The sequence below is a fragment of the Mauremys reevesii genome, linkage group 11 (assembly GCF_016161935.1).
Source record: "Mauremys reevesii isolate NIE-2019 linkage group 11, ASM1616193v1, whole genome shotgun sequence".
Taxonomy (NCBI): Eukaryota; Metazoa; Chordata; order Testudines; family Geoemydidae; genus Mauremys; species Mauremys reevesii.
Genome location: NC_052633.1, coordinates 70,919,011 through 70,932,598, shown reverse-complemented (window position 1 = coordinate 70,932,598; position 13,588 = coordinate 70,919,011). Strand labels below are relative to the sequence as shown.

The following is a 13,588-nucleotide window of genomic DNA, read 5'->3' as shown; positions in this document are numbered from 1 at the left end:
TCTATGTTTAGCTGAAGCTGCCCCGGACAGCTAAACATAAAAGCTGCTGCCAAATTGCTGCTGCCGCGGAAACGCGCCTGCCGCCCTAAGGGCACACGGACTGCCCACCCCCCCGCCCGCGGCGGCAATTCGGCGCGCTACTTGGGGGCAAAACAACAGGGACTGCCGCCCCTTGCAGAATGCCGCCCCAAGCACCAGCATGGAATGCTGGTGCCTGGAGCCGGCCCTGTGTGTGTGTGAGAGAGAGAGAGAGAGAGAAAACAAAAAAGCCCTTTTGGGCTCCCAAAATCTATTTCTCTAATTTAAGTTGACTTTGGCAAAAGATTAGGGTTGATTTTTTTTCCCCCAAAAAAGCGTGAAAATGTTTTGTTTTAAGCATTGCATTTTGAAACATTTTGTTTCAAAGTGACCTTTTTTTTTTTTTTTTTTTTTTTTTTTTAAAGCAGGCACGGGCCGAGGGACATACTTGCCACTGCTTCCAGCAGCTCCCATTGGTCCGGAGCAGCGATCCACGGCCAGTGGGAGCCGCCGTCGGCCAGACCTGTGGATGGGGCAGGTACACAAACTGGCCCAGCCCGCCAGGAGCTTTCCCTACACAAGCGGTGACCCCTGTTTGAGAAACCCTGCTTTAAAGTATGACAAAATACCTGAAATGGCCAATTCAAAACCCAAACTTGAAAAACAAAATATTTTGCATTGACTTAAATGATTTTTTTTCCCGGTTTGTTTGTTTTGACACACACTTTTGAGGGAGGGGGGAAAGTATTTTTTTTCCATTTGTGCCCTTGACCTGAAAAACTTTGGTATTCACTCAGCCTGAGTGGAAGAATTTCACATCACATGTGGTGCACAGGGCATATTTGCTAAGAAGAGGAAGGTGCTTTTTTAAGAACCTGAGAATTAGCTGCATTTTGAGGGGAAGGATTCAGAAGGTCATGTCCATAGTGTAATTTCTTGACACGTCCCATCATGACTGAAAGGAAATCCCAAGAGAGGACATTTTGCTAAACCCAGAGCACATTGCCTGTGGGAAAAGAGCGGGTTTTCCAAGTGTCACCATTTCCTGACAAGCCACCTGTCATGGAACAGAACAAACACATGTGCGATGTAGGAAGATGTGGCACTAATGGGCCTGTTGGAAGTTTTTTTTTTTTTTTTTAAATCTAGACCCAGGTGAAAAAACAGAAAAGGCTAATCAGTTGCACATCACTGCGTCCTCTGTGGTCAGTAAACATATTGCGGTCAAGTGAGCTCTATTCACAGGCCATCGGACTGAGCTGCACCTCCATCGTAACCTCCAAAAAGCTCTTGGTTACAGCAGGCTTCCTGATGCAAAAGCAATATCCCAGGGGCAGGCGGAGGGGAGGGTGTTTTTCCTTCCCTCGGAAGCATCCTCATTTGCTAGCTAAGCCGGAGCCGGTGTTCAGAGCTGGCTCTGTTGTGAAAGGAACTTGGGTGGTGAGGGAGATAACCAAATGCAAGTGATGTTTTGAATGAGGCAGTGAAATTTTGACACAATTCTTTGTCTGATCACCATGGGGGTCCTCTTCAGGAATTTAACCCATGACCGCAGGACCTGAAAACCTCTATGGCAGGGGTATTCAATTACATTTTCCAGGGAGGCAGATAAGGCAATGTTCAAATCTTTTCCCAAGGGCTCTTCAGAGTGAATGCATGGCAATGCTTGGCCTGTTTGGCAGGGATTGGCATGCCAAAGATGGTGCCTCAGCTGATTTTTGAATGGCATGCAGACTGCCAGTCCACTCAGGGCATGTGTTGGGATGCTCTTCTGTTTATTCCCCTCCCCACCCCCCGCCATTTACAGTCATGGCACATGTCTTCTGTGCTCATTTGGGTAATCAGGATTTTTGGTCCCAAGCATGGAGAGAGGGAAGGGGAGTGGTTGCTGGAGACAGCGGCCTCCTTAGTATTGCTTGAATGGAGGGAGCTGAGACGAAGAGGGTGGTAGTGGGGGAGCTGAGAGAGGCCCAAGGGAGCCACGGAGTGACACTTCCCCCTCAAAGGTTATCCTGTCCCTGCCTCCCTTGTCCGGTGCCCATCTCCTGCTCCCAGCTGGGGCCTCTGCTGTAAGGACAGCTCTGCCCCCTGGCTCCAGCTCTGACCAAGGATGGCTCTGCTACTCCGTTTTAGCCCCTGCAACCCCCTGCCTGGTCCTGGCTGCAATGTCCCTGCCTGTGAGTGCCCCTCCACTCCCCCATGGCACCTACCTCTTCAGAGGATGCTCTAAAGCTGGGGAGGGAAAGCAGCCACCTACAGGGGAGCACAGGGGCCAGAATCACCCATAAGGGTCAGTACAGCCCCTGCGGGAGTGAGTGGAGAGCACGCAGAGGCAGGTCAGGGGAATGCAGGGTTCAGAGCCCCCAGGAGGTCAGGGTGAGCTGAAGATGCATAACAGGGCCATCATTACCAGGGAGCCACCGGAGGGAAGCATGATGGAACAGCTAATGCCTGCTGGGTCAAACAGAAGGCCATCCTGGACCAGATGGAAGAAACTGCTCTACTGATTGAACTAAAAGACCAGATCGCTTAACAGTGGCAGATGCAGAAGCACTCTACCTGGTTTGGCCATTAGAGGGGGACAACAAGCCACACTGAAACATAATGAGTTGCCTTTCGCCTTCCTCCCCCACGTATTTGGCCCAAGTACTAGACATATATATATATACACACACACACACATACAGTGAGATAGAGACAAGACCAAAAAGCAGAGTGAGTGGATCAAAGAGAGGATGGAAAGCTTAAGTGAGATGAAGCCACAGCTCCGTTAATATCTTTCTTCTTCAAATGTAGAAATAATTTGATTTCCTCCTGCTGCCCATTGCGTGCGGTAATATATTAATGTTAGAGCTGCTGGAACGAAGGATACCGGTAATTTTCAGGCTGTCTAAAATGCTTTAAGCAACACTAATTCAACATAGCTATTTCCTTAATTGTACCCTGAGCCATCGCCAGCTAAGCCATGAATGCCAGAGCAGTGGCACTCGTTGGTATTTAATCTAACTCCTTGTATCAATAATGCTCACATTGTAAATAGCAGGGGAAATATGTTGGCAACAGGATTCGGCATTTACTTCTCCAACTGCGTTTAGGATACTGATGGTGTGCTTGTCTGGAGGGTGGCTTAAAAAAGGATAAAGGTCCAATATGTGTCACCTCCCCGGACTTGTACTCCCAGATCGTCAAACTCACCAAACCAACTAGTGCAGCCTCACTGACTAGCACAGCACTGAGTTATGCCAGTTTAGGAGCCATTCCTGGGAGTGTCTAGGTTAGGGAAGTTTTACACTGATGTAGTGCATTGATGCACCAGTGCAATTGCCTAAAACTAGACAATCCCTGTGTCATTGGTGCTTGTGGTTGACAAGAAAAATCTTCAAAAGGCACAGTGATGCTGTGACGTTTGAGGGCTCAGCAACACAGGGAAATACACTGGCATAATGATAGTGGTATAATGTAATTATACCACTACAGTGACAGTGGGGCGCGCGCACGCACACACACACACTCTCTCTCTCTCTCGCTCCAGTGTTATAACACCCCATGAGGGCCATCTTTTTTACAGAATAATAGAACCTTGTTCTGGTTTTAGTCTGTCATTTTAAAAAAGGTAGTACACTGAAATATGAGGGCCCTCATGGGGGAGTTATAACACTAACTCTAGCAGTATAATTATACCTTTGTAGTTATGTGGGTAAATTTCCCTATGTCGACAAGCCCTGAAACAGTAGCTCTGAGAAGCGTGAATTGCCCTTGTTCTTTGCAATTGGGTGTTGGCGTGGCTGCCCAAGGGTGCTAATCTAAAAGTCAACATTTGTAACCATTTCACTACTGCCACTGCTCACGTAGGAAAGGAAAAGGAAGCACCTGTCATTTTGTAAGGGTATGTTTACTTGCTCTATGTTGTTTGTTTCCATGTGCTGTATAGAATTCCAAACAGGATGTGATCCCTGGTAAACAAGGGAAACTAAGCTGAGACTCAAGCTGTGTTCAAACGTGTCATGCACAGGCTCACTCATCTCCTGGAGCCTTTACATTTTTTTTCTTTTCCATACTTGTTTTCCTTAATTGCAAATACAAGTCATTTCTGACTGAGAGCACCATGCACCCTCCATATGTAAGGAAACACAACAACATCTAAAGGGATGTAAAGGAATGCATACAAAATCTCACCCACACCAGACAAAAATCCAGCCCTGAGCACGAAGAGTCACATCAGCTGGCATAGAAGTGAGTGGTACTAGCTAAACAGATGGTTAGGGAGACATCAATCTGGGAAAGAGTAAAATGACTGATGGAGAATGTGTGGTATAAAGGATTAGTAGGCATCTCCAGCTAGCATATGCTTCACGTTACAAAATATGCCGTGGTGCACTGTGCATGTCTTGTAACCCCTAGACCACGCCCCCCACATCCTCCCCAAAAGACACATGAGCGTAGTCCTCTTCTTACACCGCTAATAAGAGCACTAGGTTCCCTCCACTCCCCCCACGAGCGAGGGTACAAAATGTTGAGAGATGCATTGAGCACCCAAGGTATGTCTTCCTGGTATAGCTCGGCTGGTCTAATTATACTGGTAAATTTCTCCATGCTGAGTACGGCATAGCTCACCATCTAGTATGTACAAAAACAACAAGGAGTCCGGTGGCACCTTAGAGACTAACAGATTTATTTGGGCATAAGCTTTTGTGGGTAAAAAAACCCCCAATTCTTCAGATGCATAGCGTGAACATTACAGCTGCGGGCATTATATAATGACATCTAGTATGTGTGATATTCATGCATCTCAGGTTTGCTTAGCAGAACCCTCTCCTCGTGCGTCAAGAGTGGGTACGAATCACACGATTGATCATTTTCTCAAGACAGCCCTCTGACAGCTGCATGCTGCAGGTATTTCTACAACTGCTCTGTGCTGGGATTACAAAGCTGCTGTATGTTGCTGGAGTTTTTTTTATTCAGGGCACTCCAACCGCATTCAGTAAGTAACAGACTGGAAGGAGCTGTTGCACACTACAGCAGCTGATTTAGTGAAAAACCTCTCTCGCCTAGCCTGCGTCTACACCCATGGACCCCAGCAGTGGCCAGAACAGCATTTTGTGAAATAGGACAACTGTGTTGAAATTGTTACCCAAATTCCTGCTTCCAGCTGCATTGGGTCAAGATTGCCTGAATTCAGATGCTGCTGGTGGACATAATTTTAATACTACACGCTGGTTTATTGTTGGTTTCTCTGTATAGATACAGGTTTGGCCCCCTCTTACTGGGGTATCCGAGTGTAGCTCATGTGGTAGAGGCTCATACACTTGTAATGCCGACAGACCCCCGGGCATCAGCGGGTAGGATGGGACCTCTGGAGCTTAGTGCGTGAGCTAAAAGCCAGCTGGCTGTTAGCTAAGGCTGTAAAGCAGACTCATTGTCTCTCTCTCTTTAAGTGGTCTTGGTGCCATTAGATGAGACAGAAAACCACACCCAGACGGTGTATGGGTTACACAAACACACGTCTTGTATTATTGAAGCTGAAATGTTCTGTTCTGAAGCTCTCTATTGTGCAGGCTCTGCTTGAGCTTAATACATTGCTCTTCTCTTTTAAATGTATGTTCTCTCTGTCCAATCTTTCCCATACCCTCTTTATCCCTGTTTTGTTTTGACACAACAAAACCAATTCCTGGACTCACTGACAAAGCTACGCGTTTGCCATAGCACTGCCTTCCCCCTTGCTATTGCAGAGGCTTGGCAGCCCCAACAAGCGTCTAGAGATGTTCCTTTTACTGTAAGTGATACCGATGTCACTTACAGCTGTTCTGTATTGCCTGAGTGCTTTGCAGCCTGCACAATAACAGGGCCTGATTCCTCTCTGCCTAACACCATCTGTTAGCTGTTTCCAGCTGTGCAAAATAGATGTAACGCCATCCCAGAGGTGGGAGGGAGCAGAGAAGTTTTGCTACAGAGCTGTGGTGCAGAAAGACTGTAATCCTGGGCAAGGGGGCATCCCTACTTTTATCTGTGAGCGTTCATCAAGATGACGTTCAAGCGCAGACTCTCCCTAGGAGAAGAGAGCAGGTATTGGGGTATTGTATATTGACAGCTGTAGAGGGGGGCTCAGGCAGGCAGCCTATAAAAGGACATTAATTTTATGGAATTAAAGACACCTTTTAACATGGGTACAACAAAAACCACGTATGGTTCAATAATTAAGAGAGCTGAGCAAACACTGTTCCCAAGACTATTAATTTGGCTCTTTTCATGAATTCAATTTTTTTAATGTTCATTTCCTGGGAGTAGCCTCACACACGAGCAGGAATATTCACGGAAACACTGAATTTCGAGTGAGTCTTCGCTATTCAACTTGTTGCTGTGCCCTCGAAACCTGCATCTTAGAATTACACTCATCCCAGCAGGAAACGAGACGATGCCATATGATCTGTGCTTCCAGTTACCAGTAGAATTATCCAACACTGCTCAGAGGAAATCTCGGTGAGGCTAAAATTAAAAAAGGACTAGACACAAGTACTGAAGAAAGCAGCCACACTTAGATTAGGAAGGGTAAACTTATACCTGGTATCAATCTTTAAGCTTCAGGACATTGCCAGCTGAGGTCAGGCAAAGGGGTTAGATCCCTCTACTGTTTTGGTATTATACTACACTAATTACATGCAAGACAGGATCCTGTAGAAGGCTGAAAGACTACACTGACCACTGTTTTGCTACAACCCCATGCTAACATCAGCAGATCAGTCATAGAAAGGTGCAGACATGAAAGACCTTTACACTGCAGCATGCCATCCGTTACTGTTCAACCTCTCATGTAAATACTCAACACACATGTGGATGCGGCACAAGATGAGAAACCATTAGCTTGTTTAGCAGAAGAGGTCAGCAAGAGCCGACTGGAGGTAGATTTGACTATAAATACATTTGGCACCTGTCACGACATCTTGGCGCCTCTTTCAAACACGGCTAATTCCATAACCTGAAGATTAATGGCTCTTTTCCAGACCAGCAACTGGAAATATGTATTGCCATTACCCAACCGTAATTATTTAATGTAATTCTCTTTAAATGACTTCAGCCCGTCATGCGATGGCTCAGGGAGAAAGACGAAAAGCATTTTCCAAAGAAAAGAGGTCTAAATAAGCCATTCAGGGCTAAAACCAAAAGGCTTTTAGATATGTCCCAATGGAAAGGCTTTCTCAAGAGGAGTGTGTTGGTCCCAAAATAATGACAATCACAGTAAAAACTATAAGGTATATTTTCTTAATGAAGGGTGGGAAAAACTAACATGTTATGCAGGAGGTCAGAACAGATGACCATAACAGTCCCTTCTTTAAATGGCTCCCTTTACCCACCACAGCTGCCCTCTGGTTTGGGTTAGTGTTTCTCCCCATGTGAACGTGTGGCCATTGCTTGTTTAGGGCCAACCTGGTCAGAAGACTTGGCTGCAGATCTCTTGCAGAGTAATTGTATGGCGGCCACACCGGATCAGCAGATAGGTGGCTGGTGGTAGGACTAGGGGCTCCAAACTGGAGAACCTTCTTTTCAGGTGCTCCACTTCTCCCTCTCCCTTTTGGAAGCTTTCTGACATGTTTGGTTACATCCTTTTCATTTTCAGTTCTCATTCATGTTCAAATGCCTCCACATTCTGCTTCCCCACCCAGGATTAGAAACAGAGGCAACTAAATAGAAATAAGAAGTCAGGTTGTTGGGTTTTTTTGTAGATCAGAAGCAGGAAGCGCATAAAATGCTGGAACAACCCCCAGCCCCTTTGCAGATCTACAAGGTTAAGTAAACTCTGGATAAACACTGGAGACTTTGGATCCTTATCCAACACAAACCCTGAGTATGAACCTTTTGAAGTTACCCATGGCTCTACTCCATTAGTATTTACTGGTGCCTATTTCCTGCATCAGAGGTTGGGAATTTCAGAAGATCCCCAAGGCTTAATATGCTCAAAACCTCTGGAAAAATCAATGTGATTGAGAGCCTGAATCTCTTAGAGTCCCAAACAGAACTAATGAGACAGGCCAGATCCAATACTACAGCTCTGTGTGATGGTGACTTGGAATCCCAGTGCAACCCCTAAGATATCATTGCGAGAGAGAGAAAGCATGAACTAGATGAGACACCCAGAAAAAGTGTGGCTGGGAAGCTATCACCATGAAGCACCAGGGGTGCTTTGTCATCAGAGCCATGACTTTAGTAGACACATTTGGCCTCCTGCACTTCAGAGGCAGGTGCTGCAAAGCAGCATTAATTGGCTCAGGCAGGGCTGGGGAGCAGTGATCAGATATCCTGTGACAGCACTGTTAGCAAGCTTTGAAATCGATAAAGCCAAGTTGCAGGAGTTTCATGTTTTATTAGCATCCAGGCGCGGCCTCGGGTCTAGAAGAGAATGATGTAAAAGAATGAAAATAAGATTATCCATGATTAGCATTTTAGCTGCCCATTTAGCTAAGAAAAACACAGCAGGAGGCACTTGTATTCCACACAAAATCATACAAAAGGGTCTCTTTATTAAATATACAGTATTTACAGTTTAAGACGTTCTTCTGTACAACAGTAACCATAGAAAACAAAAGAAGCTAAAGCTAAATTTTGTTGTTGTTTTTTAATCCCATCCAGTGTAATAAGACATGTTACATGGTCTACAAAACTGACTTGGACCGAGGCAACGTTCTGTGGGATTCCCTTCAGAAAACCAGACAGTGGAAGGAAAAGCTAGACCTCCATTTTTTTTTTTTTTTTTTTTTACTGTAACTGAGAGACTCTTGTGCTACCTTTTGGAATTGTTGTTTAACCTACCATCATTTCAAAGGATTTGAGAGTAGCACAACGTAAAACAAATGGGAAAATGTCCTTATCTGGAAAAGGCCATTTGTGTTACTTCTAAAGTGTATAGAACAGATTTTAACCTGGGTGACTGCTGCTCGTCTTGCCTAAGGAAGGAGTTTTGCTGATCACGTGGCTTTGTTTTTCACGTAGGGTGCAATTCATCTCAGTGCAGTGAGGGCCTGATCTAAACCCCTTACGTCAACAGAAAGACTCCTGTAGTTATTAAGGAGGTTTGGGTCAGGCCATGAGCCTCCCCGAGGTCCTAAAGGTGATTTCAACTCACATCAAGGGTTTAAAGGGCACTTGAGTTTTGTAAATATCACCCATAATTCCCTAAGGAGATGTGTGCACTGAATGCAGCTATCATTGACCGGGATTGAGGAATGGAAAGTCCCAGATTTAATTTACAGGCATCAGGTCCATCTTGCTGTGGGTGATTGGAGACTTTCTAAGTTACGGGCCAAACTCATCCCTGATGGACCTCCATTGTCCTTGGAGGGATTACAACGAGGAATGAATCTGTCCCAGTGTGTTCCATGCCAAAGGTTTCAAGACAGGAAGTGGGTCTGAAGCATGGTCTCTCTTTATTATTTAGACAGAAGAGATTACATGAATTTTTCACTTCAAGACTCTCACAGGCAATTGCTTGAGGTTGGGTGCCTGAATAAACAAGCCTGCTTGTTCTTCTCCCCAAATGTTAATGGAATTATGTTGGATTTCTGATGAACCAGCTGTGTCTCAAGCTCTATAAGGAGACATGGAATGGCTGCATCTAAATTTTAGCTCCAAAGACACAGGGCCACTTGAGTACATGACAGTGAGTTCAATATTAGAAGCAATTGCGAAGCATGTGAGAAAATATTTTGTTTAAATGATTCAAGAGGAAACGGGGGTTTAGAATTGGCATGCAAATGTGAGTACACAATTTCCCATGCAGAGTAGTGTTGGTTGTAGCTTTCGGATAGAATGGCCCTTGGGGTTGAACACAACCAGTATGGTAATGACTAGCATTGTGGGAAACAGCTGCCATTAGTATGTTAGCAGCTACAGTCATATGGCAAAATGCCGTCACCACGCTAATATCGGGGAGAGGGTGAGAAAAAGGCAAGACTGCACGTAAAGACTGTTCCCTGGATCTCCTATTGTATTTCAGTGTCTGTGCTGACTGCAAGCTCATTTGGCTGGCGGGGGAGAGGCATGGAAGCAGATCCTCAGCTGGCATAATCAGTGGCGCTCCATTGACGTTGGTGGAGGGACCTTGATTGCCAGCAGCTGAGGCTGAGGACCCATATTTTTTCTGAGTGTCTTGCGCCGGGAGGAGCACATTGCTGGCCCTTTGCCAATCACCATTATAATATTGGTCTCTGCCTAATTTTTACTCTTTGCCCCATCCACCGCACCATTTTCTCCACATGCCAAAGAAAAACAATATATATCCTGACTGGAGAGGGGTAGCGTCGAAGCAAACCGTTGCCTCAATCCTTCCTTTGCTCTGTTTGTGGCCCCTTTGTCGACTCAAAACATGACAAAAGACAAACAACTAGCTTACAACTTACAATAGTTCACCAGAGTGTGTGCTCCCCCCTCCCGCCCCCTTAGAATAACTGAGTGCAAAAGATCACAAAAATAAGTAGCAATGCATTGAAATATGTCCAAGTCCTAGAGGCATGGCTCAAAAGGAACAATAGAAGAAAACAAAATATATTTCAGGCCCAACATCCCCTACCCTCAAAAAAAAAGTATGTTTCAAATTTCACGAAGGAAACATACACAGCAGGGCCTCGTGGATTGACATGCGATATCAAGTACTTCTCATTGGCTAAAGAAAATGCAACAATGCTGAGAACTCGATTAAAAAAATAATTGTTTTAAGCCTTGTAGCTGTGAAATAACTGGCTTTAGAGAAGGGAATAAGAACAAAGCGCATGACGCAACTCCCAGTGAAGTCAATACAAAGCCTCCCCGATTAACTCCAATGGACATTGGATCAGGTTTAGCTATATCGCTTGCCTGGTTTGATAGAAAGGCATCTCAAAAACTGCATGACAGCTTCGAAATCGCACTCGTGTTTTAGTGCCTAGCAAGGGATCAGCTTTCACCTGGGTGCTTTAGTGGGCATCATTTGTTTTCTGCAAAAAGAATAACCCTGTGTCTCTGTGAATGCCTTGCACTACATAACAGCTCTCAGAAGCAATAGGCTTAATCCTGTCCACAGCAGACATTTTTTTTCTAGGTAAAGGCAGATGTCATTTTGACAGCAACTGGAATAAGATGGTGGCATTAAAAGAGGGTCAGATTCTGCTCCTGGTTACACTAGTGTAAATCCAGAGTAACTCAGTTGACTTCAGTGGAGTTACTACAGATTTATTTTGGTGTGAGAGCAGATTTTGGGCCAAAGATGGGGCTTTTGATGCCACAAGGGAAGAAGAAAAGAAACGAAAAGGTGTACAATGAAGGCAGTTTTCAAGTGCTCCCATAAACTCAGGGTCCAATCCAGCTCCCAATGAAACTGATGTCCAAATTCCCACTGATGTCAATAGGAAAAGGATCAAGCTCCATGTTAGATAGCCAAATCATACTGCGTCACGTGCTGTATTGGCCCAATATGGGTGCGTGTGTGTGAAATAGCCTGCACACTAATTAACAAAAACATCTAATTAAAATAAGTGTTTACACTTTCGGGGGATGGTAAATCAGTAAAGAAGGTTTGGAGTCTATTACAGGAGTGGATGGGTGAGGTTCTGTGGCCTGAAGTGTGCAGGAGGACAGACTAGATGATCATGATGGTCCCTTCTGACCTCAAAGTCTATGCATTTTCTTTTAAGAATGAATAGAAAGCAATAGTCAAAACCTTACTGCTGGAGATGTCACCTTCATTGTACACTTGGCATTAGCATAACCTGAGCAGCGATATTCAGTAAAGATTGACAGTTTCAATAAGCACACAGGGCCCAATACGATGGATTACTGTGCATCTCCTGTGAGGTCCTGGGTGTCTTCCATCTAGCTTAGACTTTGTTTGTTTTAAATATGACAATTTCAAAAGTGCCTGTGTGACTTAGGAGCCTTTAGTTCTATTTTAAAAAGGGAGTGAGGACCAGATTTTCAAAGGTATTTAGGAGCCTAATGTTTTGGGGTGGGTTGTTTTTTTGGCATCTAAGCAGGTTTGGCACCTAACACACATTGATTTCAAATGGGAGTTAGGCACCTAAACCTGTTTAGGTACTTTTGAAAATCCCACTAGATTAATACCTACTTCTTAGATACCACCATACCACTGATTTTCAAAGGCATTTAGGCACATTTCAGTTGATTTCAATGGAAGTTCGGTGCTTAGAGGGATTTTCAAATGTGCCTAGGCACCTATCTAGATCTTTAAGCACCTGAAGGTCTTTAAAAATTTGTCCCTAAGACAGTTCTGAAAATGGGACTTAGTTTGCCAAGTGACTTAGGCACTTTTGAAAATTTTGAACTGAGTACTGTATTGCTGTGGCATATACATGACACTGAAATTGATGGGTGCTCATTGCTGAGTAAGGATTTCAGGACCTGACCAAAAGACTTCAAAACAGGAGTTAAGCTCATTTAGTACCTTAGGCTAGGTCTACACTACAAGAGACGGGTGTGATTCCCCTGCTCACGTACAAGTGCTCCCACTAGCTCTCATTGAGCTAGCATGAGTATAAATAGCAGTGTAGCCTTGATAGCACAGGAAGTGGCAGTGGCACCATGGCTGAGCCAGGCTGACCACCTCCTGGTCTAGTAAAGAAATCCAGATGGAGAATGAAGTTGGCAAGTATGTTAAAGCTGATGCCCTGAAGGACAGATCTGCCACTCCAATCCTGTTCCTACTGGAATAAATGCAAATTTTCATCACTGATTTAATAGCAGCAAGATTGGCATAATAGCTGGTTGAAATTTTCTGAACTTGGTTTTCTTGGTTGAAAATTGGCCTTTTTTCAAAAATGAAACTTTTCTTGAAGCATTTCCACAGCATCAGAATTGTCCATAAACTCTTCTGAGCTATTGTTATGGAAATAGTTTTCAAAAACTTTTGTTTAATGAGAAATGTGTTTTCCCACTGAAAACTGGGTTTTCGGTAAGGTAAAGTAAAACAAAAAGATTGAGAGAACAATTTTGGTGACCAAAAAAAAAAGGAAAAAGGATCTATTCAGAATTATACAAAATGGCAACAACACTGACATTTTGAAGTTTTCTTTTTGCAAAAAACGTTTCCCTATGTTTTTGACCAGTTCTAGTTAGTATATTAATAAACTGATGATGATTGCATAAAAGAAAGCATATCCAAACCACTAAAAAAAGGAAAAATTAGTCAGACTGTTTGCTTCCCACAGTTAATGCAGCATGTTCTCATTTACTGGGATACTAATTCATTGCTTTCCATTATTTTTTTCATTGCAAGAATATAATACCCTAGTTTATCATTTTGAGTGCAACGTGCATACACAATTTGTTAACTTGTCTAAGCAGTTTCTTACTGGTTTGAATAGCTGTGTGTTTATGTCCAATATATCAGTATGTATAGATCCGGGGTTCTCAAACTGGGGGTCGGGAACCCTCAGGGGGTTGTGGGGCTACTGTGTGGGGGGTCTTGAGCTGTCAGCTTCCACCTCAAACCCCGCTTTGCCTCCTGCATTTATAATGGTGTTAAATATATAAAAAAGTGTTTTTAATTTATAAGGGGGGGGGGTGTCACACTCAGAGGCTTGCTATGTGA

At 44.2% G+C, this 13,588-nt stretch overlaps 1 protein-coding gene across 1 annotated transcript in view; it reads right to left on the bottom strand.

The window, feature by feature from the left end:
- Positions 1 to 8,539: 8,539 nt before the first annotated feature.
- CNTNAP5 (contactin associated protein family member 5) overlaps positions 8,540 to 13,588 on the bottom strand; it is a 397,960-nt gene continuing 392,911 nt past the window's right edge. The window contains exon 25 of the mRNA XM_039494759.1: positions 8,540 to 10,364. Coding sequence (XP_039350693.1) covers positions 10,326 to 10,364 — 39 coding nt within the window. The 3' untranslated portion in view covers positions 8,540 to 10,325. The remainder of the gene's footprint in view (positions 10,365 to 13,588) is intronic.